The 27377-nt window shown below is 36.0% G+C and overlaps 5 protein-coding genes across 5 annotated transcripts; all 5 read right to left on the bottom strand.

Annotated features, from left to right (window-relative positions):
• Positions 1 to 290: 290 nt before the first annotated feature.
• LOC131342301 (guanylin) lies at positions 291 to 5831 on the bottom strand. The gene is made up of 3 exons (XM_058373028.1): positions 5513 to 5831; positions 3779 to 3965; positions 291 to 1509 (listed from the first exon to the last, which is right to left on the bottom strand). Exons 1-3 carry the CDS (start codon positions 5579 to 5581, stop codon positions 1430 to 1432), a joined length of 336 nt encoding a protein of 111 aa, XP_058229011.1. The 5' UTR covers positions 5582 to 5831; the 3' UTR covers positions 291 to 1429.
• Positions 5832 to 14028: 8197 nt separating this feature from the next.
• Positions 14029 to 15107, bottom strand: LOC131342769 (guanylin-like). Its single transcript, XM_058373979.1, has 3 exons — positions 14986 to 15107; positions 14422 to 14617; positions 14029 to 14325 (listed from the first exon to the last, which is right to left on the bottom strand). The coding sequence occupies exons 1-3, from the start codon at positions 15055 to 15057 to the stop codon at positions 14264 to 14266; spliced, it is 330 nt and encodes a 109-aa protein (XP_058229962.1). The 5' UTR covers positions 15058 to 15107; the 3' UTR covers positions 14029 to 14263.
• A 905-nt stretch (positions 15108 to 16012) lies between these two features.
• On the bottom strand, positions 16013 to 17071 carry LOC131342721 (guanylin-like). Its single transcript, XM_058373876.1, has 3 exons — positions 16921 to 17071; positions 16498 to 16693; positions 16013 to 16399 (listed from the first exon to the last, which is right to left on the bottom strand). Exons 1-3 carry the CDS (start codon positions 16990 to 16992, stop codon positions 16338 to 16340), a joined length of 330 nt encoding a protein of 109 aa, XP_058229859.1. The 5' UTR covers positions 16993 to 17071; the 3' UTR covers positions 16013 to 16337.
• Positions 17072 to 19349: 2278 nt separating this feature from the next.
• On the bottom strand, positions 19350 to 20520 carry LOC131342739 (guanylin-like). Its single transcript, XM_058373918.1, has 3 exons — positions 20368 to 20520; positions 19759 to 19954; positions 19350 to 19662 (listed from the first exon to the last, which is right to left on the bottom strand). The coding sequence occupies exons 1-3, from the start codon at positions 20437 to 20439 to the stop codon at positions 19601 to 19603; spliced, it is 330 nt and encodes a 109-aa protein (XP_058229901.1). The 5' UTR covers positions 20440 to 20520; the 3' UTR covers positions 19350 to 19600.
• A 2331-nt stretch (positions 20521 to 22851) lies between these two features.
• LOC131342749 (guanylin-like) lies at positions 22852 to 23729 on the bottom strand. The gene is made up of 3 exons (XM_058373936.1): positions 23602 to 23729; positions 23227 to 23422; positions 22852 to 23129 (listed from the first exon to the last, which is right to left on the bottom strand). Exons 1-3 carry the CDS (start codon positions 23671 to 23673, stop codon positions 23071 to 23073), a joined length of 327 nt encoding a protein of 108 aa, XP_058229919.1. The 5' UTR covers positions 23674 to 23729; the 3' UTR covers positions 22852 to 23070.
• Positions 23730 to 27377: the final 3648 nt, after the last annotated feature.

Genomic DNA, 27377 nt, shown 5'->3' with positions numbered 1-27377 from the left:
GTCGCCCTCTAGTGTATTGTTTGTGATTTAGAAGCAAAGCACGCAATTTCAGTCCTATAGGCAGATGCTGTGCTTTGCATCTGTGCTCTATCTATCTATCTATCTATCTATCTATCTATCTATCTATCTATCTATCTATCTATCTATCTATCTATCTATCTACCAACCTGTCTGTCTGTCTATCTATCTATCTATCTATCTATCTATCTATCTATCTATCTATCTATCTATCTATCTATCTATCTATCTATCTATCTATCTATCTATCTATCTATCTATCTACCAACCTGTCTGTCTATCTATCTATCTATCTATCTATCTATCTATCTATCTATCTATCTATCTATCTATCTATCTATCTATCTATCTATCTATCTATCTATCTATCTATCTATCTACCAACCTGCCTGTCTGTCTATCTATCTATCTATCTATCTATCTATCTATCTATCTATCTATCTATCTATCTATCTATCTATCTATCTGCCATTTTTCAGATTCAGAAATGACTATACTTTCTAAACAATATGTATATTATATATAGCCCCCACACTAAAAGTGATTCTTGTCAAAAGCTTTGCAGCCCATAAGTGAGTGCTTTGATAAGTAGATAGCATAGTATTCACTTTATATGGCCTAAATAGCCATCATGGTACAGTGGAGAGCATTGATATTATGGATAAACTACTGACTATGTTTTAAATGACGATTACAGGTTAAATGAAAACAGGTAAATGTGAAATGGCAGAAAACAGAACATTATATAATGCAGTACAAACATTACATTGTAATAAAAGTATATACAGAATATGAAAAACATTGTGGATACCTGACTGTCACAAATTATGTTAATTTTAAATAGTCCATTCCAATTTTTTTTAAACACCCTTTCCTGTTTAAATAGTCTCAGTTCTCCTGGGAAGGTTTTCCCTAGATTTTTGAATGTGGCTGATTCAGCCTAATTCAGCCGTAAGAGCATTAGCGAGGTCAAGCACACATGTTTGGTGAGGAGGTCTGGGATGCAGTCGGTATTCCATTTCATTCCGAAAGTGTTCAATGAAGTTGAGGTCAGGGCTCTGTGCAGACCAATCAAGTTCTTCCGCTACAACCTTGGCGAACCATGTTTTCATGGATTTTGCTATGTACACATTTGCCATGCTGCAACAGATTTGGCTCTTATAGTTCCAGTGAAGGGAAGTTTTTATGCTACAGCATACAAAAACATCTTATACAATTATTCACTTCCAATGTGCATTTGGGGAGTTATGGGCTCACATAGAGATGTACTGGTTAAAACTTAGCTACAAAAATATGTTTTTTTTTTTTACAATAATATAGTAAAAAGACTCTTCCTCACTTCTCAAACAAGCAACCAACCAAAGAAAAAAGCAGAGCAAGATAAAAACATGCTTCACAGAGAACGGGTGAGTTAAATCGTATTGAACAAGCATCCAGTGCAGGCAGCATTGACACAGATCTCACATGGGTCTAGCGGTGTGATGATTTGAACTGTAAAGACACAGCAGATAGAAAAGGTCAACCTACATGGACAACTTGACATACAACTAGCTTTGGAGTAGGGATAAAAATGCACTTCTTGGAATGAATGAATGGTATTCAGTGTGCTGTCAATGTAACATTTCATAATTATGTGACGTTTCTTTTTACTCTCATGAATCCTACAGCTGTGTTATGCTATAGAAAGGGGTCCAAGTAGTTCCCAATGCACAGATTAGAACCCTTAGCATCCTTAACTATCCAACGAAATCCCTAAAGAACCTAACAAACCCTTTTTCTTAGAATGTACATTTTTAAACGTATTTGCCATTAACCATCACTAGTTTCCCAAAACAATGTATGAATAAAAAATACAGATTTTTATCAGTGATGTAAAATCATTGTCTATCCTTCTTTTAAAATTGCTGTAGAATATTTAAATGGAATTACTGCATCTGTAATAGATCACATTTTGTTAATTTTCAGTACATGACAGTATATAATTATATCCTCTTTTATTAAAAGGTTTTCTGAACTCCTTTTTGACTAGGTGTCATTTCTAGCCAAGTCTTAATATAGGCCTGGGAACATATAGGCCTGAGCCAACTCAAATTATTGGTCAATCCTAGAATATTTTTAAAAACAACACCTGGCTAATAGTTACAGCATTTACAACACATTGAACAAGGTTATATTCTACACCGTGCCTGGCACTTCATGTATTTATTACCCTTATATAAGAACCAGATAAGCCTTCAATAAACAAACACTCCTATTGCACTGGACGCATTCTGTGATCAGATATGACACAGGAGAAAACACAAACTCTAGCAGACAGATGGAGAAGGAAAGTAATTACACCCCTGCAGCTTTTGTCCACTCAAAGTGAGTCTACATGCCTGCGAGACTGTGTGAGAAATCAACCTGACTATTGATGAGTCTCCACAGTGCAGAGCAACAGAGTGAGAGGTAGAGAGATTTCTCACTGGAACACAGATGCAGTAGAAGGTAGGAGACTCCCTTAAGACAGTTCAGGTAATGAGCAGCAAATTACCTCCAAGAAAAACAAAATTGTTTAAACTTGTCAAGCAATAAACCAAGCAAATATCACTGTATTAAACTTCTGCATTTGTTAGAAATTTGCAAAAGGATAGTAATGTTCGAGGTTAGAGTGGAAGTTGAGTTTAAAGGCCATAGCCTTTTCTTTGTGATTGTAGACTATGCCCTCAACTAAATGACATGGAGTGTGATTGGACATCAAAAATAAGAAGAGCTGAGAACTTGGACAGGTGTTCAAGTTCTGAAGTGGCTTCTGCTTTGCACTAATTAGACAGGACACTTTTAAAGACTCTCATTTAGGAGTTGGTGAATAATAGAGAGAAATTGTAGAAAACAAAACTTTGTTGTTAGTAACAAAATGACAGATTTTTATATGTTAAGTAGGAAAAACTTGGAGCTTCAGGTATGTTTCTTCCACACTTGCGTTATTTCATAACTCTGTTATTACCTCATTTATATGACATCTGGAATTTGGAGCACCATGACCCCCTAGTGCAGATATATTATATTAATATTATCCACAAAGGGTCAATATGGGTGCAGGTTTTCATTCCAATCAAGCAGAAGCCACACCTGAGTCTATTAAAAGCCTAAATAAACTAAACAGGTGGAATCAGGTGTGTCCTGCTTGACTGGTATAAAAACCTGAACCCACACTGGCCTTTTGTGGATAAGATTGGACATCCTTTCCCTAATGGGACCTATGCTGAAAATATGAAATGTATGACAGAGTCTACAAAATTTTTAACCTTGATTGTCTGTATATAAGATTCGCCCAAAATAAAAAACACAGTTTCAGATTAAGCACTCCTGCCTAGTTCCAACTCTCAAAATGTGGAACCAAATTTTCAGTCAACAAATGTGACTTCAGTTGGATTAATTAGTTATAGTATCTTTTACAAATGATGTCAAAATTGCACTTTCTCTTCAGAGCGTCTAAGCCCTCTGCACCCAAATTCAGGATGTTATGTGATATCCTGATCATGTTTAATTTGATTTATTTTAAGAGGCTTAAATTAGATTTTACAAAATCCACATCCAATTTATGATCGGCCTAAAACCTTTTTTTGAATTAAAATGAGGGGAAATTTTCTGTGTGTGTAGGCTCAGGCCTACCCCAGATGTTTCATAGTTTACTGATGCTGTACTTATTCATGGATGCCAGTCTACACTTATAGATTAATTTTAATGGTTCTCATTCGTGTCAAATGTGCACAAATACCCAGATTTGCAAAGATTCTGTCATGGTCATCTTGCTGGCACACTTCCAGGAACTCTTCTGGGAGATCTGAGTTAACACAAAGAGGCACTGGAGTGCTTGCAGTGAGATTAGGATATTCATTTTCAAGAGCTCCCATCAGCTGCTTCAGAATCTTTACAGCCTCCAGCGTAAAGCTAAACCCGCTGTCCTGTGTAGCAAAAGTAAAAGAAGGATGTTAGGATAAATTTTTTCAATGTGCTTGTTTATATAATAGCAGCAATGCATTTAAACCAAAGGCACAAAATTTTATTACATATAAAAAAAAATTTCAGAAATTTTCCTTAAAGCATTAATAAAATATTATATTTATTGCCGTGATAAATATTAACTTGATAAATATGTTTTTTTAAATCACTCTTTATCTGGGGCATTCAATTAATATTTGTGCTGTATGCAATTGCAGTTACTGCCAGCCTTCTTGTCATCTTCGAAAGTGTAATTTTTTACTCCATGCCGTAAAAGCCTCCCCACCTAGCAGTCCTAGGTGGATAAAACCTGTTATTTTGACCATGTGATACCCCTGCTCTTCATTACAATAGCATGTGTCATACTGCCCTAGGTTTATTGAATATTTATGAGGAATTATAAAACATATGACATTTTGAAATGTTATATTTTAATGTAATAATGAGAGCAACAGCAATATGTCCAGGTTTCAAGACCAAATCCAAACTTTCCAAATGATCATTTATGAATTATCCAAACTGCAAGTTCATGAATTAATGTCACTGGCAAAAAAAATTATTTTATTATAACAAGTTATAATCTATCAGTAACAGAATTCTTCGATCTTTCTTAACCTTGTTTGACTGCAGCAGCAACATCCCTCACACTACATTTATAGCATTTGGCAGAAGCCCTTATCCAGAGCATCTTATATTTATCTTATTTCATAGAGCTGTGCAGTTGAGGATTAAGGGCCTTCCTCAAGTGCTCAGCAAAGGCAGATTGGTGGTAGAGGGATTTGAACTCACAACCTTTAACCCAGTAGTCCAGCACCTTATCCATTGAGCTACCACTCCAAACCTTTCGCACACTATCTTTCATCTGTGGACAGTGTACCATTAATCAGGAACTAGCATCTAGAGACAAAGGTTCAGTATTTCCATTAACAATTACTCACAGGATGTGCAACTAAAAGGGCAGATCCTGTGAATTATACACTTACAGACAGAAAAATCTTTAATATTAATTACAATTCTTGCTAGATGTCAAATCCAAATTATTATTATTATTATTATTATTAGAGCTACTCTGTATTAATGCATATTTTTATACATTATTTCAGTATTTCTGTAGCTGTTTTAGAAAAAAAAACAAACAAACAGTTGAGCAATTAACATTTACATGTTTGTTTTAGAAATATGTTTCTCTTCTCATTAAAATAATAGACAATGACATATCCCAAACCAATTTCTGGTGCATTAAAAGTCCATGCAGTTGGAAGGCAATGATTGTTAAATTGGCATTGTTAATCCCTTTGTTTGTCATCATACAGTAAATAATTATCCTCAATTATACAGCTCAGTTTGTTTGGCATCAAATCTCTCTCATATTTTAGCACAGCTTTCTCAGCAGACATAACTAATCACAGACACACAGGTACCTCTAATAAATGCCTCTGCTTAACTTTTGTAATGTTTACGGAATTTAGTGATGCATTAGTAGAGTGTGAATATGTCTGTAATGACTTACCGTAACCATTATACTTTGTGAGCTCAGGAAGCAGGATGCCAAAAGAAAAGAAACTATCAGCAGCCTCATTTTTCAGTCTCTTGTTGATATTCTAAGAGATATAGGATAGACTGTTCTCAGGTGGGCGTGGGTTCTCTTTATAAATTGTGTTCAAGCCTTACTAAGTTACCTATTAAACTTCAGAGGTGCCAGAGGGTTTGCTTTCAAGCATCATCTGTTTGCTGATAATAAAAGATCTGAGGGTTACTCAAACCTTTTGCTTTTTGATCAAATATGTCTACGATACAAACGTCTGGTTCTCAAAGGAGTTTCATAAACATTCTACTACATTCTTCATCACTGTAAAGTGTGTGTGCATGTGTGTGTGTGTGTGTGTGTGTGTGTAAGAGAGAGAGAGAGAGAGAGAGAGAGAGAGAGAGAGAGAGATAGGAAGAAAGAGTATTACACAATACACTAGGCAATTAAATTATAAATAAATAAATCTGGCATGCAGCAGCCGCATGATTATATCACTTTAATTAATCGTCTTTCCATTGTGACACTTTGCTCCATGTAAGGCTGGTAAGCGGAGTGCATTCAGTTTTCACTCTCACATTGAATAAAAAAAGCTTTGTGGTAAATGGAGCTGCTGAGGTACATAAATGAAACTTACATTTCACCTGCTAACCACCTTTTGTGATTTCTAGTCACACTACAATTGGGGCTAAATGGATGTTTTCCCCAACCTACAATGTACTGCTACATAAAGAAAAGAAGAACTGCACAGAAGGAGACCTAGATTTATAATAATACTTCCAATTTCTGTAGCACTTTTCTCAAATTGAGTGAAAGAAATTTAACTCAGGGGTTAAGAAAAAAGTCATCCTTCAGCTGAGACTTAACACATGGTAAAAAGAAACATAATCACAAAAATCCTGTTGTACAAATTCCACTGTCCAGTCTTCATGGTACTGATCAGTCTGCCTCCCAAGGGATTCAGGTCTAAGGGCTCACCAGTGAACCAGTAGCAAAGGACCTGCCTATGTAGGTTAGAAAGACAAAAGGGATATGTTGCAGTATGTTTTTTAGGAATTGGAAATTAAAATATGTACATGGAATGAAGTCTAGTTTAATCACTGTAATATTACTATAATACTACTAATATTACTGTAGTATTTCACTATTTTATTTGTCGAATAATATAATTGCAAAAATAATGGCAAAACATGTTTGAAATGTTTTGAAATAAAAATGCATTATTTTGATATGCTTTGGGATTAAAAGATGAGCTGAACAGACACTCTGATGAATCAGTTACACTTAAAGTTCCCTTTAACGGTTGTTCATAATTTTATCCATAACAATGTAATCATTGTTCTCTGCTTAAAAAATATTGTCATATTATATTAGCATGTCATAGTTATTTAAACACATTTACAGACAAAGATACAAATTTCAGTGTAATATTTTGTAGTTATGTCAAATTGTCAGACAGTGGTGCTGGACGTAACACTGCTCCTTGCTCAAGCTGATATTGCATAAGTAAAATGTGCTCAAGTTCACGGTCATAAATCTGACTCATCTCTGTTTTAGCCGAACACCACCCTGTGCATGCAACTCCCATGCAAGTGTCCTGGTAGCTGGCAGCTATTCATGTGCATTGAGCAAAGAAGAGAGCAGGTAGAGAATAAGAATTAAATTAGTCAGACACTTCAAGTCCGACTATTAAAGGATGATATTGTAATATCTTAAATTGGAGGAAGAATCTGTGATACCTGTGAAACTTGTGAAATAAATAATAAATTTCTAGTGCCTATTTTCTATTTCATGTGTGGAGAGAAACAGTAGAAAAAATTTGTATGCATATACATGATTTAATATTATAGGCTGACTTGGAATCGCTGCCCACACCCAAAACACTGGTGTCACAATTACACCTGCTAACATCGCTCCTACCTGCCAGAGGTACCCTTCGTCTGGATATTGACACTCCCGTTTTTACAGCAGTACACTTCCGGTTCACTTCCAGATATTTATAGCGCTACCATACTTAGCACAGTGCGAAGTATTGTCAGCCCACTGAGTTACCAAGCCTTTGTATATTGTTACTGTGTTTTGTGTATGACCCTTCTTCTCTGTTTTTGCTTCTCGTTTTCGCCTTCTGGATTTGTTTGCCTCTCTGACTGCCTGTTTAGATATTTGAACTTTGTGCCTGTTTTTGACCCTGGATCACACATGGATCCTGCCTACAGTACCAATACAGGGTACTGCTGCTGCTAGATCAAGCAGGTATACGGCATCTTCCAGCTATAGTTGCACAACAAGGCCAGGCCATCGTGGCATACCAGGAACAGCTAGCCAACCTGCAAACCACTAACAATCAGTGTGCATGGCTCTGCCCGAGAAATTTGATGGAACAGCGGACACGTGCAAGGGCTTCCCAATGTGAGCTATTTTTTCAATATCAGCCGACCACCTACCACCAGGACAGCAGCAAATGTGCATTCCTCCTTACACTGCTCACGGGAAACGCTTTGGATTGGGCTACCACGGTCTGGAACAATGACACTCAGATTAGAGTATCTTATAGCCACTTCACTCAATCAAGTTTTTGCTGTGGCCAAAGCAGACACCAATGCTCCGGCTGCCCAGAAAAACCCTCCTCATGGCCTTTCAAGGTTATATTTACTGTTGATATTGCACCTTACTGATGCCTCCCTAGATTTTTTTGCCCTAGTGGACTCTGGGTTGACAGTGAACATTATTCAGCAACGCCTGGTCCAAGATCTCCAACTTCCCACCACACCACGCACTGTTCCCATTGAAATTATGGCAGTGGATAACCAACCATCGGGGATGACCTCATCACTCACCAAACACTCCCACTCACCATGCAGATCAGAAGAACTCTTTTAAGCTGAACAAATCACCATGCTTATCACTTCGCTCCCCGCTAACCAAATCATACTGAGCTTTCCCTGGTTATGAGACCACAATCCTCAAATATCATGGGCAAGAAAGGAAATCAGCTGATGGTCTCTTTACTGTTATCACACCTGCCTCCAACACTTTCTACACCTACCATTCCGCTCCACATTAGTGGAAAGCCCAGACACCACGAAAAGTGTACCCATGCCCAAGGAGTACCCAGACCTTTTTTGCAAGGATCCTGCCACCAAACTGCCCCCCATCAATATGATTAACCTGTTACCCAACACCGCTCCTCCAAAGAACCATATTTACCAATTATCAGCCCTCGAAACAGATGCTATGGAGAAATATAGAGAGGAGGCTCTAGCAGCAGGCTTCATATGTCCTTCCACATCACCTGCAGCATTGGGTTTCTTGTTTGTTAAAAAGAAAGATGGGAGGCTATGACCTTGCATAGATTATTGGGGGCTCAATGCTATCATTGTCAAATATCCTTACCCTTTGAACCTTGTACCTCCTGCCTTAGAGCAACTTAAAAATGCCAGAATATTTAACAAGCTGGACCTTAGTAGTGCATACAACTTGATTCAAATTCGAGAAGAGGATGAGTGGAAAACTGCATCTGTAACCTCACAGTGAAAATATAAATATTTAGTAAATCCATATAAACTAACTAATATGGCAGCAGTTTTCCAGGCATTTGTGAACAAGATCTTCAGAGACCTCATAAACCAGTTTGTTATTGTCTACATCAATGATATTCTCATCTACCCCGAGACCTACCCAGGTATCACGTGTGCCAAGTACTATAAAGATTACAGACACACAGTTTATTTGTGAAAAGAGAAAATGTGAGTTCCATCAGCACACAGTCACATTCCTGGGATATGTCATCAACCACAAGGGTGTACAAATGGACACTAGCAAAGTGAGTGTAGTAACGGACTGGCCCACACCCACCAGCATTAAGCAACTCCAACAGTTCCTAGGCTTTTACCAGCAATTCATTCGGGCTACAGCCAGTGGCCGTCCGACTCACAACAGGAAAGGAAAGCCTAAAAAACTCCAATGGTCTGACCCCACACAACAAACCTTTGAATTACTCAAAAAAAATTCACCACGGCCCCCATCCTTTCCCACCCTGACCCATCCATCCCTTTTGTCATAGAAGTGGAATGCGTAGAAGTAGCTGTGAAATTGGCACAGTACTGTCACAACCAGGAACTGCTTTCTTTAAAGGAGGCACTAGAGGAATGGAGGCACTGGCTTCACCCGTTCCAAGTACTTACCGACCTCAAGAACCTAGAATATATGAAAGGAGCCAAAAGGCTTAATCCCAGACAAGCACGATGGGTCCTGTTTTTTTTTTTTTTTTTTACCAGGTTTCAGTTTACAGTTTCGTACCAACCTGGCTCCAAAAATAGCAAGGCTGACGCACTCTCTTGCTGACATGACCCTGCCCAAGTGGAACCCAACCCAGAACCTATACTACCATCCTTGATCATTGTCCCCCCCATCCACTGGGACATTATAAAGGGCCCAGGCCGACCACAGACAGCACTCTCACATGCCATACCAACCACGACAAATAGTCTGGCTATCAATGAAAAATCTATGCCTCAGGCTTTTGTGTCAAAAATTAAGTCTCAGGTACATCAGCCCATTTAAAATCATCCATCAATTTACAGATTAGAGCTGCCAGCCCATTATTGCATATCCCCTGTCCTTTCATGTCTCCCTTCTTAAACCTGCCGATACCAGTGACAACCCCACCTCACCACCTCTGACCAACCTACAATTGTCAAGTGCTGGTGCTTACAGGTATTTGATATTTATATTGTTTATAGGGAGGGAGGGACGATCTAAGGACTGTCATCTTCGAGAGGCTTGAGAGAAAGGAGACTTGACACCAGACCACTTAGCCCTCCCTAAGGCTCTTGGGGGCACTCCTGTAGGCATGCTGCCCTTTGCCATCCCACCTCATCCTGCTCGACACTAGAACATAACACCCCCCACCCCCCAGAGGGGGGAATATGTCTTTTATATCTGTACTTTATAGTACCCAAGAGGGTTTGGGGAGGTGCGTATGAGGACGTACAGGTTCAAGATGTTGATGCTCAAACTCATCGTGTCACAAATGAGGTCCAAGGACTGGTATGCCACAATAGATCTAGGACTAAAGGACATATACATGGCCAGAACACAGGAAGTTCCTCAGGTTCGCTTTTTTGGGGTGAAGCCTACCATTACTGGGTTTTTCCTTGGTCACTAGATAGTTTTTGTTTTTTTCCCATTACTATGTATAAATTTTATAGACTGTTATGCATGAAAACTCCCAGAGATCAGCATTTTCTAACAAAAATTAAATCAGTCCATTTGGCACCAAAAGCCGTGCAATGGTTAGTCACTGAGCACACATTTTTATGTTTGATGTGAACATTAACTGAAGCAAGATTTTATGCTTTTCACTGTGCCATATGACTGAGCTGATTAGACACCTGCATAAAAGAGTAGGTGTACAGGTGTTCCTATTAAAGTAACTGATGAATATACACAGATGATGTCCCACTGGTAAACAATTTATGGATCATTTATTAGTAATTCTGTTCCCTAGTAAAGTGAGATTTTATTCTGTGATTATTATTACACAGGCAAACATTCCATTACAGGCAACCAGTTCAAGCAGCAAAAGCACAGAGTTCACACACATCCATAGGCACTGCAGCTACAAGAAGCAAAAAAATAAAAAATCAACTGTTAATCAACTATACCTGTTAATCAACTATACCTTCAGGTGGAATGCTATGAAGATTCTGCTGCTAGGATACAGAGCTGCTGTCCATCAGATGCTGAAGGACCTTCACTGATTCCAGTGAGAAAAAATATTCTCCATCCTGTCGATGACTATCGAGAAACATTTAAGGCTGATTTCTAAGATGAAACTCATTAAAAGATAATTGTTGGTGGCTAAATTAACCTTTAGTTAAATCAAATTTATAAAAAAAAAAAAACAAAGGCTCCATTAAAGCTAGAGATGTTAAAATTTAGAAAGCTATTCTTAAATGTAATGTCATGGAAAGCCTTTCAGCTAATGAATCGAGCACTAAGGGCAATATCCATTCAGTTACATTCAAGGCTCATTATTTCCTGACAGTATGGCAATAAGTTACATAATTATGTAATGCTCTGACACAAAAAAGCAGAAGAAAAAGCAGGCAAAATAATAATAATTGCATAAAATGAAAGAAATTAAAAACTGTATCACTTGCCTGGACTTAGACAGCCTCAGAGACCAGGCAGAGAGTGGTCAAGAGAAGAGCGATTGAAATGATGGTCTTCATTTCGATGTTTTGAAAGAAGCTGTTGGTCTTTCCCAGTTGTTTTCCAGCTGTTTTCACCTCAGTGTTATGTCCTGCCTCTGCTTCTCTTTCCCTTTATAAAGGATTCATTCCTCTAGTCATACTATATTTCAGCCTCTTACAGACAGGTTTTTCCCCCCAGAAGTTAATGAATAAACACATTCCACTTTTCAGTGTCATAAAGGGGATTTTATCAATCTTGAGTGACGTCATTTAATGTGAAAAGTCTACAGTTTTCCTTTTGTATGGATTTTTGTTTAATTCTCTGATTTCAAGTGCAGGCAAAATAAAAATTACACAACCCTTGCATAAAAGTGTCTTTATATGGAAAAAAGCATACACACCAAATCAATTATATGTGTCACATAATACAACATGACTTTTATTGATATCTTTCTTTAAATAATTTATAACAGTCCAGGTTGAAGTGTCAATAGTTATACAATAATATATGTAACTGCTAAGATCTAATGTACTATATATATAAATGTTCAGATAACTGAAATGCATGAAAAATGAAAAAAAGTGATTCAAAACATGTCACTGTAATCATAATACTAACAGTTATGGTGAGCAGAAACGGACGTTAAATGCTTTGATCCATTAAAACACCAGATGAAAACATGTAAGACTTTAACAAGCAACAGCATCACTTTTCCATGATCAACCATCAACAAATGCTGTACATAGACTTTAGTTCATCATTCAACACAATCATCCCTCATTGCACAATCATCTCTCAATGCACAGCTTGAACCATATCTTCAAGTTTGCAGATGACACAATCGTGGTGGGTCTCATCAGCAAGAACAAGTAGTCAGCATACAGAGAGGAGGTGCAACAACTAACAGACTGGTGTAAGGCCAACAACCTGTCTCTGAACATTGACAAAACTAAAGAAATGGTTGTTGATTTAAGGGGAGCACAGAGTGGCCATTCATCACTCAACAATCACGGATGCTCCATGGAGATCATCAAGAGCACCAGATTGCTTGGTGTTCTTCTGGCGGAGAACTTTACCTGGTCACTCAACACCAGCTCCATCAGTAAGACAGTCCAGCATTGTCTCTACTTCCTATGAAGTCTGATAAAAAGCCCATCTCCCTTCCCCCATCCTGAGGGACCATCAAGAGAATCCTGAGCAGCTGCATCACTGCCTGGTTTGGGAATTGCACTGTCTCATATCACAAGAACCTAGAGCAGATAGTGAGGACAACTGATCATTGGAGTCTCTCTCCCCTCTATCACGAACATTTACTCCATGCGCTACATCCATAAAGCCAACAGCATTGTCCATGACCCCACACACCCCTCACACACACAGCTCACCCTCCTGCAATCAGGATAGAGGTACCGTAGCATTTGGGCCCTCACAATCAGACTGTGTAACAGTTTCTTTCCTCAAGCTCGTCAGGCTCATCACAAAATCCAGAACCGATCTGTACTGAACCCATATTATAAATGTTAACATGATTATAAATGTTAACATGATGTTTTTTTGCACATTTAATCAACTGCTGCTGGTGCTGTTTTGCACACATTTCAAACTGCCACCAACTGCTGCTATCCAGAAATGTATATATGTTTACAAGAAGCCTTGTTGTTTACAGCTTTTGCAAATTGTACTATATAACACATTATACAGAATGTATACTTCTTGGCACTATTTTGTGTACTTTGTGTATCTGTTCTGTATTGTTATTTTTGTATTGTCTTTTTGTTGTTTTGCACTGTTTTCACTAGGTTGCACATGATGTACTTTATGTGGCCAGGACAACTTACTTTAAGTCCTTAGCTCTGTGCTGTTTTATGTAGCTCTTTATGTAGCTCTATGTTGCTTTAAGCAGCACCAGGGTAATGGAGATACCTTGTTTCGTTTCACTGTGTACTGCTTCAGCTATATATGGTTGAAATGACAATAAAAGCTTCTTGACTTGATCAAATAAGAAGTTAAATGATACCATAGGATAAGATAAAAGAGAAGAGATACAATAGATGTCTGGTTTAACAGCATGCTTATCGCAAGACCAGATCTTCATATTCTCCCTTTGGTCCTTCAACCAGAAGCAAGTAGACTTTTAAATGTGTAATAAAACAATAATCATCCTATAAAGATTCTCAAAAGAAAGATCTTCTGGGATAAGAAATGAAACTCAATGTAGTCTCTGCCTATTTCTTAGAATTAATTGATATGATATGCAATTTTCATCTTTAAAAAATCTGTCACAAGACATGATATTTCTGAAAGCATTTTACTGCATGTTTAAGACACTGATGAACATAAGAACATGCAACCAGAAAACAGAAAATTGAAATAGAAAAATAGGTCTACTCTACATCAAATTGTTAAATAAACATACTGTAACAAAAAAACATACAGTTATCAAATTGTCAGTCTAAGAGTCATTACACATGTGCTTTTAAACAAGTAACAGTTCCAAAACAGTCTTTTGTGACTTGGGTTCATGGAAAAACCATTCCATTACAGGCAACCAGTACAGGCAGCGAAAGAACAGAGTTCACACACATCCATAGGCACTGCAGCTGCAAAAGAAGCAAAAAGATTGTTAGACAACTATACCTTCAGGTGGAATGCTATGAAATTATATGAATGAGTTATCTGATAAAACTGATGCTTACCTAGCCTGGAGAAGACCAGGGAAGATCCACTTTGATGACAGAGCTCTATAAACTCCTGGGGCAGAGTTGGGTTTCCACAAACTGCAGCATTGCTAGTCTTGAATAGGCGAGGATTCTGCTGCTGGGATACAGAGCTGCTGTCCATCAGGTGCTGAAGGACCTTCACTGATTCCAGTGAGAAAAAATATTCTCCATCCTGTCGATGAACAGTGAGAATCATCTAAGACTGATTTCTAAGGTGAAACTCTGTAAAAGTTGATTATTGGTGGCTAAATTAAGGTGGGCCAGATGAATCAAATTTATAAATCAAATAAAAAAAAGTCTCTTTTAAAGCTGAAGAGGTTCAAATTCCTGAATGTAATATATTGTAAAGCCTTTCAGCTAATGGATAGAGCACTAAGGGCAATATCCTTTCAGTTTCAGAGGCTCATTATTTTTTGACAGTATGGCAATAAGTTACATAATTACATTATTTTCTGACTCAAAACTAAAAAAAAAAAGAAGCAAAAGCAGGATAAATGATAATTTCATAAAATCAAAGAAATTAAAAACTGCAGCACTTGCCTGGACTTGGACAGCCTCAGAGACCAGGCAGAGAGTGGACAAGAGAAGAGCGATTGAAATGATGGTCTTCATGTCGATGTTTGGAAAGAAGCTGTTGGTTTTTCCCAGTTGTTCTCCAGCTGTTATGTCAGTGTTATGTCCTGCCTCTGCTTCTCTTTCCCTTTATAAAGGATTCATTCCTCTAGTCATACTTCATTTCAGCCACTCACAGACAGGTTTTTCCCATGAAGTTAATGAATAAACACAATCTATTTTATAGTGTCATAAAATGGATTTCATCAATCTTGAGTGACGTCATCTGATGTGAAAAGTCTACAGTTTTCCTTTTGTATGGATTTGTGACTGGGTTTGTCTCCTGTTTCAAGTGCACATAAAACACTCACCTTGAAAAAGGTCACCTTAATGTGGCAGTGTGAGTTTAAAATTTTTCGTAAATCCCTCGCTGGGTGGCTCGCCAATGTAAGAAAAATAAAACGCTGAAGGTGTCGAGGATCTTTATGAAGAAGAACTTTATTGCAGCATCACAGTGACAAAATACATGAAGTTCTTTGGGTTCTTTGGAGTCAAAAGAACGCAGGAAAAATCCTGCTCAAACATTTTATACAGTGTTTCCTGTTTATAATTTAAATGAGTTTTACTTTAAATGTAAATTGAGTGTAAGAACTGAGTATCCCCCAAATGCTGGATGTCTTTAAATCCTAATCACGGTCACGTACACCTTGGCTTGGTATTGTTACAGGGGTTAGCACCCAAATAGTCAGGCAACTAAATGGTAATTATGGTCAAGTATACCCTTTGGTCAGTGTTGGTTCTTGAGGTCCTGCTGCCGCTCCCACACTAGTAATTGATTCGATTGTTAAGTGTTCTAAATGTTCTTAAGTAAATATTCTAAAAGGACTGCTTTTAAGCCAATGTCACTTTTTAAAAGCACTATACAGATAAACTGAATTTAATTGAATTGAATTAAACATATTTTTATATGATATATAAGCCTTTTTGGGAATGAACTCTTTCTGATGTGTTTCATGGAGAGGAATCTGGGTTGAGGCATTCTGTAGTTTCTTACAGATGTTTGATGTGAACATTATCTTAAGCATGATTTTGAGGACTGAGCTGCTGCCATATGACTGGCTGATTAGATAATTGCATGAAAGAGCAGGTTTACATGTGTTTCTATTAACGTGGCCGGTGAATGTACACAGAAGACAAGAGTCACTGGTATACTGTTTATGCATAGTTTAAATATACTGTAACATAAAATACAGAGTCATTACACGTGTTTTTAAACGGGTAACAGTTAACAGTTTCAAAACAGTCTTTTGTGACTTGGGTTCATGGAAAAAGACATTCCATTACAGGCAACCAGTACAGGCAGCGAAAGCACAGATTTCACACACATCCATAGGCACTGCAGCTGTAAAAGAAGCAAGAAAAAACTGTTAGTCAACTACATCTTCAGGTGGAATGCTATGAAATTATATGAATGAGTTATCTGATAAAACTGATGCTTACCTAGCCTGGAGAAGACCAGGGAAGATCCACTTTGATGACAGAGCTCTATAAACTCCTGGGGCAGAGTTGGGTTTCCACAAACTGCAGCATTGCTAGTCTTGAGTAGGCGAGGATTCTGCTGCTGGGATACAGAGCTGCTGTCCATCAGGTGCTGAAGGACCTTCACTGATTCCAGTGAGAAAAAATATTCTCCATCCTGTCGATGAAAATTGAGAATCATTTAAGACTGATTTCTAAGGTGAAACCCTTAGAAACAATAAGAGCAATAACCATTCATTTAAAATTGTGGCTCATTTTTTCTTGAGAGTATGGCAGTAAGTTACATAATTATGTAATGTTCTTGCTCACAAAAGCAGAAGCAAAAGCAGGAAAAATTGTAATTGCATAAAATAAAATAAAAAAATTAAAAACTGTAGCACTTGCCTGGACTTGGACAGCCTCAGAGACCAGGCAGACAGTGGTCAAGAGAAGAGCGATTGAAATGATGGTCTTCATGTCAATGTTTTGAAAGAAGCTGTTGGTCTTTCCCAGTTGTTCTCCAGCTGTTCTCACCTCAGTGTTATGTCTATCCTCTGCTTCTCTTTCCCTTTATAAAGGATTCATGCCTTTAGTCATACTTCATTTCAGCCACTCACAGAGAGTTTTTTCCCTAAAGTTAATGAATAAACACAATCCACTTTACAGCAAGGTTTTTCTTTAATCTTGAGTGACGTCATCTAATGTGAAAAGTCTACAGTTTTCCTTTTGTATGGATTTGTGGCTCGGTTTGTCTCCGGTTCCAGGTGCAGGTAAAATAATAATAACTTGGCAAAAAAGTCACCTTAATGTGGCAGTATGAGTTAAAACACACCAAAATAATTATATGTGTCATGTTTGCTTTTTACTGATATTTTTACTGATATTTTTTTTTAATAATTCAGAATAATCCAGGTTGAAGTGATGATAGTGTATGACTATGGTGCATGTAACTGCTAAGATGTAATGTGTATATAAATGTTCAGGCAAATGAAACTCATGAGAAATTAATGGAAGTGAATTAAAATATCATGAGAATGTCCTGTTCAGTAATGATGAGCAGGAATGGATGTAAATCATGTACTGGTTCATTAAAAGACAAGATGAAAATATGTGAGACTTTAAAAAACTACAGAATCAGTTTTCCATGAACAACCACAAATAAAAAAATGTCAATTATACAAAGTATAATTTATGTAATATCATGTTGATAGATGGTAGTAGGTCTGAAACCCAACCTTCATACACACTTTTTGAAAGATTATCTGGGATTTAAAGTTTCTTACTTTCCTAAATGGTAGAGAATTTTCTTGTAGAGAAATAAAAAATACAATTTTGTAAGGCTTTACATAGACAACTGTAGGGTTACTCAAGAAGGGAAACTCATAAAAGGGTTTCTATATTTAAATATTTTATTAATAGTGTAATAAAAGATAAAGCACTATGATATATAAAATATACTGGGTGCTGTATATGTTGTATAAGCATGGGTCATTAGATCAAAACAATGTAAACAGGAAACTAACAGACCCTAATCTTAGAAAAGTGACTTTCAGTGACTTTATTTTTAGTATTTTTAGTATCTTATTTTTCACTTTACTGTGTGAATTCTAGAGAATGTTTTTCATGAAAATCCCCAGTGATTTGCATTTTCTGAAATATTTAATCCATTCCATTTGACATTAACAACCACGCCCTGGTCAAAGTCACTGAGATCACATTTTTCCCAGTCGGATTTTTCCCAAATCGCATATTTTGTCACTGCTATGCTGCAATAAACGTCTTCATTAAGATCTTCTAAATTTTTTTTAAATGAGGAGGTTCCCTAAATCAAAACAGCGTAAATTAAGAAAAATAAGTTTTTCTTACCAAAACGTATCTAACCAATGAGGCTGTCGAAGATCTTAATGAAAAAGGAGTTTATTGCAGAGTCACAGTGACAAAATACATGAAGTTCTTTGGGTTCTTCGGAGTCAAAAAGAACGCAGGACAAATCCTGCTCAAACCTTTTATATAGTGTTTCCTGTTTGTAATTTCAATGAGTTTTATGTTAAATGTAAATTGAGTGTAAGAACTGAGTATCCCATAAATGCTGGATGTCTTTAAATGATAATCACAGTCACGTACACCTTGGCTTGGTATTGTTATAGGTGTTAGCACCCAAATAGTCAGGCTACTAAATGGTAATCATGGTCAGGTATACCCTTTGGTCAGTGATGGTCCTTGATGTCCTGCTGCCGCTCCCATGCTGGTAATTATTTGGATTAAGTGTTCTATATGTTTGGTAAGGCTGCTTTATGCTAATGTCAATTTTTAAAAGCACTATACAAATAAACTGAATTGAATTGAATTAAACATATTTTTATATGATATGTAAGCCTTTGGGGAATGAACTCTTTCTGGTGTGTTTCATGGAGTGGAATCTGGGTTGAGGCAGTCTGTAGTTTCTTACAGATGTTTGATGTGAACATTATCTTAAGCATGATTTTGAGCACTGAGCTGCTGCCCTATGACTGGCTGATTAGATAATTGCATGAAAGAGCAGGTTTACAGGTGTTCCTATTAAAGTGGCTGGTGAATGTACACAGAAGATGTCAATTCATACAAGAGTCACTTGTATACTGTTTACATATAGTTTATTATGATTTCTATTCCTCAATAAAATGAAGTGTGTTTTATTAATTCACTTATTATTACAATGTAACACGAAGCGTGTTTAAATCATTTCAGATCAGTTAAAGAGTCATTTAGACACATTCAAGCCTAAATCATTGAATGTGTTCATTTTGTTTGATAGTAACTGTATTTTTTATCAAGAACTGTCACAAGACATGATATTTCTGAAAGCAATTTACTGAATATAAGGCACTGATGAACATATGAAAATACATAAAAGAAAACACATAGAAACTGAAAAAGAAAAATAAGTCTACTCTACATCAAACTGATAAATAAACATACTGTAACAAAAACAAAAACATACAGTTTATTGTACTGTCAGTCTAAGAGTCATTACACATGTGCTTTTAAACAAGTAACAGTTCCAAAACAGTCTTTTGTGACTTGGGTTCATGGAAAAACCATTCCATTACAGGCAACCAGTACAGGCAGCGAAAGCACAGATTTCACACACATCCATAGGCACTGCAGCTGCAAAAGAAGCAAGAAAATAACTGTTAGTCAACTATACCTTCAGGTGGAATGCTATGAAATTATATGAATGAGTTATCTGATAAAACTGCTTACCTAGCCTGGAGAAGACCAGGGAAGATCCACTTTGATGACAGAGCTCTATAAACTCCTGGGGCAGAGTTGGGTTTCCACAAACTGCAGCATTGCTAGTCTTGAATAGGCGAGGAGTCTGCTGCTGGGATACAGAGCTGCTGTCCATCAGGTGCTGAAGGACCTTCACTGATTCCAGTGAGAAAAAATATTCTCCATCCTGTCGATGAACAGTGAGAATCATTTAAGACTGATTTCTAAGTTGAAACTAATTAAAAGTTAATTATTGGTGGCTAAATTAACTTGGGCCAGATGAATCAAATATATAAATAAAAAAGGCTCCATTAAAACTAGAGATGTTAAAATTTAGAAAGCTATTCTTGAATGCAATATCATGAAAAGCCTTTCAGCTAATGGATCGAGCACTAAGGGCAATATCCATTCAGTTACATTCAAGGCTCATTATTTCTTGACAGTATGGCAATAAGTTTACATAATTATGTAATGCTCTGACACAAAAAAGCAGAAGCAAAAGCAGGCATAATAATAATAATAATAATAATAATAATAATAATAATAATAATAATAATAATGCCATAAAATGAAAGAAATTGTAAAAACTGTATCACTTGCCTGGACTTGGACAGCCTCAGAGACCAGGCAGACAGTGGTCAAGAGAAGAGCGATTGAAATGATGGTCTTCATGTCGATGTTTTGAAAGAAGCTGTTGGTCTTTCCCAGTTGTTCTCCAGCTGTTCTCACCTCAGTTTTTTGTCCTTCCTCTGCTTCTCTTTCCCTTTATAAAGGATTCATGCCTTTAGTCATACTTCATTTCAGCCACTCACAGAGAGTTTTTTTCCTCTGAAGTTAATGAATAAACACAATCCACTTTACAGTGTCATAAAGGGGATTTCATCAATCTTGAGTGACGTCATCTAATGTGAAAAGTCTACAGTTTTCCTTTTGTATGGATTTGTGGCTTTGTTTGTCTCAGGGTTCAAGTGCAAAATAAAATAATAATAACTTGGCAAAAAAGTCACCTTAATGTGGCAGTATGAGTTAAAACACACCAATTCAATTATATGTATATCATGTTTGCTTTTTACTGATATTTTTACTGATATTTTTTTAATAATTCAGAGTAATCCAGGTTGAAGTGATGATAGTGTATGACTATGATGCATGTTACTGCTTATGTAATGATGTATTGTGTATATAAATGTTCAGGCAAATGAAACTCATGAGAAATTAATGGAAGTGAATTAAAATATCATGAGAATGTTCTGTTCAGTAATGATGAGCAGGAATGGATGTGAATCATGCTTTCGTTCATTAAAGACATGATGAAAATATGTGAGAGTTTAAGAAACCACAGAATAAATTTTCTGTGAACAACCACAAATAAAAAAATGTCAATTATACAAAGTATAATTTATGTAATATCATGTTGATAGATGGTAGTAGGTATGAAACCCAACCTTCATGCATACTTCAACTGTTTTTGAAAGATTATCTGGGATTTAAAGTTTCTTACTTTCCTAAATGCTACCACTTGGAAAATTGTCTGATAGAGAAGTGCAAAATACTCATTTGTAAGGTTTTACATAGAAAACTTTAGGGTTACTGAAGAAGGGAAACTGGAAAAGGGCGTCTATAATAAAATATTTTTAAGAGCATAATAAAACATGGTGCACTATTATATATATATATATATATATATATATATATATATATATATATATATATATATATATATATATATATATATATATATATATATATATATATATATATACACTACCAGTCAAAAGTCTGGACACACCTTTTAATTCAATGTTTTTTGTTTAGGGATTTTTTTTCTACATTCTTGAACAATACTGGAGATTTCAAAACTATGAAATAACACACATGGACTTAAGTAATCCATATGTAACGACAACAAAAAACAGTCAGTTGTTATTTTAAGACACGAAGGTCAGGTGTTCTGGAATAGTTCTTGCAAGAACAGTATTGTCAAGTGCATTTGCAAAACCCATCAAGCACCATGATGAAACTGGTTCACATGAAGACCATCCCAGGAAAGCAAGACCAAAATTTACCTCTGCTTCAGAGGAGAAGTTCATTTAGAGTTACCAGCCTCAGAAATCACCAATTAACAGCAGCTCAGATTAGAGCCGTTATGAAGGCTTTACAGAGCATCAGTAGCAGACATATCTCAATATCAACTGTTCAAAGGACATTATTGTGTATTTCGGCCGCCTTCAGCATTGTTTTACAATGTAGAAAGAAATAAACATCAGGAAAGACCATGGAATTAGAAGGTGTGTCCAAACCTTTGACTGGTAGAGTATATATATATATATATATATATATATATATATATATATATATATATATATATATATATATATATATATATATATATATATGTATATGTTGTAAGCATATGTTAAAGCATGGGTTACTGGATCAAAACAATGTAAAGAGGAAACTAACAGACCCTAATCTTTTTAAAAAAAGTGGCATTCAGTGACTTTAGTTATGTTTTTATTTTTCACTTTACTGTGTGTAAATTCTAGAGACTGCTGTGCATGAAAATCCCCAGTGATTAGCATTTTGTGAAATCTCTAATCCAGTCCATCTGACACCAACAACCATGCCATGGTCAGAGTCACTGAGATCACATTTTCCCCATTCAGATGTTTGATGGGAACATTAACTGTAGCATGATTGTCAGCACTGAGCTGCTGCCCTATGACTGGCTGATTAGATAATTGCATGAAAGAGCAGGTTTACAGGTGTTCCTATTAAAGTGGCCAGTGAATGTACATAGAAGATGTCATTTCATACAAGAGTCACAGGTATACTGTTTACATATCGTTAATTATTATTTCTATTCCTTACTAAAATTAAATTTTTATAAATTTTTATAAATTCATTTATTATTACTATGCAACATGTAGTGTGTTTAAATCATTTCAGATCAAATAAAGAGTCATTTAGACACATTCAAGCCTAAATCATTAAATATGTTGAGTTTGTTTGATATTAATTGATAGTAACTGTATTTTTATCAAGAACTGTCACAAGGCATGATATTTTTCAAACCAATTTACTGAATGTATAAAGCACTCATGGACATGACACAGAAGACACATAGAAAGTGAGAGAGAAAAATAAGTCTACTCTACATCAAATCGATAAATAAACATACTGTAACAAAAAAATACAGGTTATGAAATTGTCAGTCTAAGAGTCATTAAACATATGCTTTTAAACAGGTAACAGTTTGGGGTACGTGGAAAAAAGGCATTCCATCACAAGTAGAAAAGATGTCTAGCAACCAGTACAGGCAGCGAAAGCACAGATTTCACAAACATCAGCAGGCACTGCAGCTGCAAAAGAAGCAAGAAAAATTGTTAGTCAACTATACCTTCAGATGCATGCTGGAATACTATGAATTTATATGAATGAATAATAGCGAATGCTTACCTAGCCTGGAGAAGACCAGGGAAGAGCCACTTTGATGACAGAGCTCCACAAACTCCTGGGGCAGAGTTGGGTTGCCACAAACTGCAGCATTGCTAGTCTTGAATAGGTGAGGATTCTGCTGCTGGGTGACAGAGCTGCTGTCCATCAGGTGCTGAAGGACCTTCACTGATTCCAGTGAGAAAAAATATTCTCCATCCTGTAGATGAACATTGAGAATCATTTAAGACCTTTTCACCTTAGAAGCGACTAGAGCAATAACCATTCATTTAAAATTGTGGCAATAAGTTCCATAATTATGTGATGTTCTAACTTACAAAAGCTGAAAGCAGACAAAATAATAATAGGATCGAAGAAATTAAAAACTGTAGTACTTGCCTGGACTTGGACAGCCTCAGAGACCAGGCAGAGAGTGGTCAAGAGAAGTGCAATGGAAATGATGGTCTTCATGTCGATGTTTTGAAAGAAGCTGTTGGTCTTTCCAAGTTGTTCTTCAGCTGTTTTCACCTCAGTGTTATGTCCATCCTCTGCTTCTCTTTCCCTTTATAAAGGATTCATTCCTCGAGTCATACTATATTTCAGCCAATCACAGTCTGTTTGCGTTAATGAATAAACATAATCTACTTTACAGTGTCATAAAGGGATTTCATAAATCTTTAGTCACTTCATGATGTAATGTTTCTTTCTTTCTCCAGCTCTTTTCTATGGATCTGTGGCTGGGTTTGGTTCAGGTAAATTAATTACATTAATAAACCTGGAAGAAATGTGTATTTATTAAGCAGTTGGAGTTAAAACACACCAAAAGACAATTATATTTCTTACTTATTACTGCACATGATTTTTATTGATATTTTCACTGATTTAAAAAAAAAATCATTCAGAATAATCCAAGTGACAGTACTAGCTGAAAATAATGCTGTTGGTCTGATTAAGAGATATAAATGTACAGATGAAACACATGAGAAATCCCTTCACTACTGGCATTATAGTATCAGGAGTATTGTGTTCAAATTGAATGGAAGGGCTGTACATGTTGAAGCAGGGGTCAGAAACAATGTAAATAGGAAACTATCGGTTTATTTGTAATGCATCACATTACTGTATACATACATTTATGAATATTAGTTGATGAAATTCTATTTGTGTATTTAACGCGTCCTCATTACGACAGAGTTGCTTATCTTTACTGATTATTGGGGATTTCCATGTATCTCAGGCATTAATGGGCTGATCTAATATATGTGAGATTGACTAATTCAAAATATCTAATTGTGAACAATGTTTGGAATATCATTATGATTCCAAAGGTTAAAATTAAATGTTGATTGTCCTCAGTGTTGGAATTGACCAATGTTGCCTTTAAACTTTTATATACGCCAGTACGAAATTGGCTTAAGTCAATATTAGAGTACAAATATTTCTCATTATCCTTCCAATACACTAAAGAAACACTATTTTTAACAAAATAATTTACATTTACTTGGAATTTAATATTATCGGCTGATGACTAATAAGGCGAGTCTAGCTTTGCCCACATGTATACACATTAATACACGTAATATGCTTTAAGAAAAACTCATAAATAAACATTAATTGAATTAGATAATTTTTACTCAGTGTTAAGAATTAATAAATTATCTCTTTAGATGTAAATGTAGGAACTTCCTGTCTAGCTTCACTTATGAATTTTGCCAGCTAGCATTCAGTAACATTAATTGAAGGATTTATTATACTGGTCATTGTGGGAATGTTTTTTTGTTTTTTTTATGTGTGTATGAAATACAGTATAAATCCCTTTGTTAATTATGGTGTATGAATGTTGAGGTTTAGAATTTTTTAATGTTAAGGAATTTTGTAGCTGTTATATTAAAGCGTTGCCATAACACAAGTAAAACAAATACAATAAAATAAAAAAGATAAATGATACCAAAAGATAAGATAAGATAGAAGAGATACAATAGATGTCTGGTTTAACAGCATGCTTATCACAAGGCCAGATCTTCATCTTCTCCCTTTGGTCCAGCCAGAAGCAACTAGACTTGTAACTATGTAATAAATCAACAATCATCCTATGAAAGATTCTCAAAAGAAAGATGAAAGATCAAATGTATTGTTTATAAAAGAGGTCAGCGGAGAATGGCTACACTGGTTTGAGCTGAGCTGACAGATAAGTTATGGAAACTCAGAAAATCACTCTTTACGATCACGGTAAGGTGAAAACCCTTGAAAACATGAAACCCTGAGGCAGGTGGTCTACAGACCACATCTGATTCCAGTCCTATCAGACAGGAACAGGAGCATGTCATGTTTTCTACATCTTTAACTATCCTGATTTGGGCTTCTGTTATTATAGTGCATCTGCATCCTCTCTCAATAAAATTCAATGGGATTATGTGTTCTAATTCCAATGATGTAAATTAAGTAAGTAATTATGTGAATAATAATGGCTTTTGCCTTTTCTCTCTGGCTTTTACCTAACCATTTCACATTCATTACACAGTATTTACTTGTTTAGTGCATATACGGAATTGCATTAAATATATTCTAATCAAATCAGAATGAAGGAAATCAGAGGGAACCCATTTAGATGAATATATAAAACTTCACACAGGCAGTAACTTGAGCTCAGTAACTTTGAATGGTGGTGCATTATTGCAATTTATGTAAAAATCTTAATCTAATAATTAAATAAATCAAATAAATAAACTGAAATATACCTTGCTACATGTCTGAGTAAGTGTATGATGTAAAGTATGAAGCAAATATAGGATGTAAATGTAACTTTAAACATTAAGATATCCATGCAAGCTACTCAATAAATTACTCATATAATATTGATACCATGGCACTGTTGAATTCTCAAGGATGAAGAAGATGAGACAATTAATTTTCTTTTAATTTCTAACTTTCTATTTTTTTTATTATTAATGTGCTTAGAACAACATATATAGTAACACTGCAACAATGAATGCTGTAATACAGAACACCACAGTTTTAGGGTAATTTCTTTTAAACTTCTTAGCAAAAAATGAGAGACTAGTGAAGATATGACTGGTTATAGATGATATAAAACAGGAACTAATTCGTTTTGTAATCATCCAACATTAAACCTGAGTATAATAAATAAATTGTTAATAAAAGTTATAACCATTGAAAACTGCTGAGGTATAAGAGGAATAAACAGACTGTAAAAAGGAACAGAACGAACAGGCAGTAATAAACACATTGTGAAATGCTGTTCATAGAATCAACTTTAACCCTATCATTAATTATTAATTTTTTATTATTAAGCGTCATTGTGTTTTATTCCTTACTTAAACCTTATTAATCAGCAGAGTTTGATAAGAGAGTAATATCATTAGCAAAGTATTATGTTTAGTATAGCAAAATAAAATGAATTATTGAGGTGTGTGTGTGTGTGTGTTATGTGTGTGTGTTATGTGTGTGTGTGTTATGTATGGCCAAAGGTTGAACACACCTAACCATCACCATCACATCTATACGTGGGCATCTGTTTACCTTGTGCCTGAATGGACAAATTCCCACTGGCATGCTCCAGAATGTACTGGAAACCTATATGAGGGTATTATAACAGCAAAAGGGGGACTGAATCTGGAATAGGATATTCAAAAGGCATATTTTGGCTGTATAGTGTCTACTGTATGGTTTGTTGGTTGTCATAATTTGTTGTCAAGAGCAATTTTGAGATTGCATTTATTCACCTCACTGGTGTCAATACATTACTGAAACAACTGGAGCTCATACCAGACACAACTGTGTTCTTAAAATATAAATCAATGCATCCAAGTCCACCAAATACCACAGAAAGATTCATAGAGTTGCCATTTCACTGAAGATCATAGGCACAAAAGGCTGAATAGACATGCAATCAATAGTGCTACACAATGACATTTGTTGTGGAAGACATATCAGTGACAAGGTTAGAATTGCCCCAGTCATAAACCCTATCAAAAAGGTGTGTCAGACTGTTTGAGAGTGTTATAACATAAAATAAAACAAACAGGCTTCACACCTGCATCACAGTAATACAGTAATACGTGTCTCTGTTTGCAGTAGATGGTAGTACAAATGAGAAATTTCTCAAAATACATTGCATGAAAATGAATGCAGTCCTTCACATTTCATATGCTGTT

This window comes from Hemibagrus wyckioides, linkage group LG21 (genome assembly GCF_019097595.1).
Source record: "Hemibagrus wyckioides isolate EC202008001 linkage group LG21, SWU_Hwy_1.0, whole genome shotgun sequence".
NCBI lineage: Eukaryota > Metazoa > Chordata > Actinopteri > Siluriformes > Bagridae > Hemibagrus > Hemibagrus wyckioides.
Note: the sequence above shows the minus strand (reverse complement) of the source record. Positions and strands in the feature narration are given on the sequence as shown.

Excerpts from the sequence above, each read along its gene's own strand:
- LOC131342721 (XM_058373876.1), bottom strand. The coding sequence starts at position 16,992 with ATGAAGACCATCATTTCAATCGCTCTTCTCTTGACCACTGTCTGCCTG. Across the intron at positions 16,694-16,920 it reads CTGAGGCTGTCCAAGTCCAG|GATGGAGAATATTTTTTCTC; the intron begins GCAAGTGCTACA and ends TTTCATCGACAG. Across the intron at positions 16,400-16,497 it reads CCTGGTCTTCTCCAGGCTAG|CTGCAGTGCCTATGGATGTG; the intron begins GTAAGCATCAGT and ends CTTCTTTTACAG.
- LOC131342739 (XM_058373918.1), bottom strand. The coding sequence starts at position 20,439 with ATGAAGACCATCATTTCAATCGCTCTTCTCTTGACCACTGTCTGCCTG. Across the intron at positions 19,955-20,367 it reads CTGAGGCTGTCCAAGTCCAG|GATGGAGAATATTTTTTCTC; the intron begins GCAAGTGATACA and ends GTTCATCGACAG. Across the intron at positions 19,663-19,758 it reads CCTGGTCTTCTCCAGGCTAG|CTGCAGTGCCTATGGATGTG; the intron begins GTAAGCAGTTTT and ends CTTCTTTTGCAG.
- LOC131342301 (XM_058373028.1), bottom strand. The coding sequence starts at position 5,581 with ATGAGGCTGCTGATAGTTTCTTTTCTTTTGGCATCCTGCTTCCTGAGC. Across the intron at positions 3,966-5,512 it reads CACAAAGTATAATGGTTACG|GACAGCGGGTTTAGCTTTAC; the intron begins GTAAGTCATTAC and ends TTTGCTACACAG. Across the intron at positions 1,510-3,778 it reads CAGAATCTTTGCAAATCTGG|TTCAAATCATCACACCGCTA; the intron begins GTATTTGTGCAC and ends GTGTCTTTACAG.
- LOC131342769 (XM_058373979.1), bottom strand. The coding sequence starts at position 15,057 with ATGAAGACCATCATTTCAATCGCTCTTCTCTTGTCCACTCTCTGCCTG. Across the intron at positions 14,618-14,985 it reads CTGAGGCTGTCCAAGTCCAG|GATGGAGAATATTTTTTCTC; the intron begins GCAAGTGCTGCA and ends GTTCATCGACAG. Across the intron at positions 14,326-14,421 it reads CCTGGTCTTCTCCAGGCTAG|CTGCAGTGCCTATGGATGTG; the intron begins GTAAGCATCAGT and ends CTTCTTTTGCAG.
- LOC131342749 (XM_058373936.1), bottom strand. The coding sequence starts at position 23,673 with ATGAAGACCATCATTTCCATTGCACTTCTCTTGACCACTCTCTGCCTG. Across the intron at positions 23,423-23,601 it reads CTGAGGCTGTCCAAGTCCAG|GATGGAGAATATTTTTTCTC; the intron begins GCAAGTACTACA and ends GTTCATCTACAG. Across the intron at positions 23,130-23,226 it reads CCTGGTCTTCTCCAGGCTAG|CTGCAGTGCCTGCTGATGTT; the intron begins GTAAGCATTCGC and ends CTTCTTTTGCAG.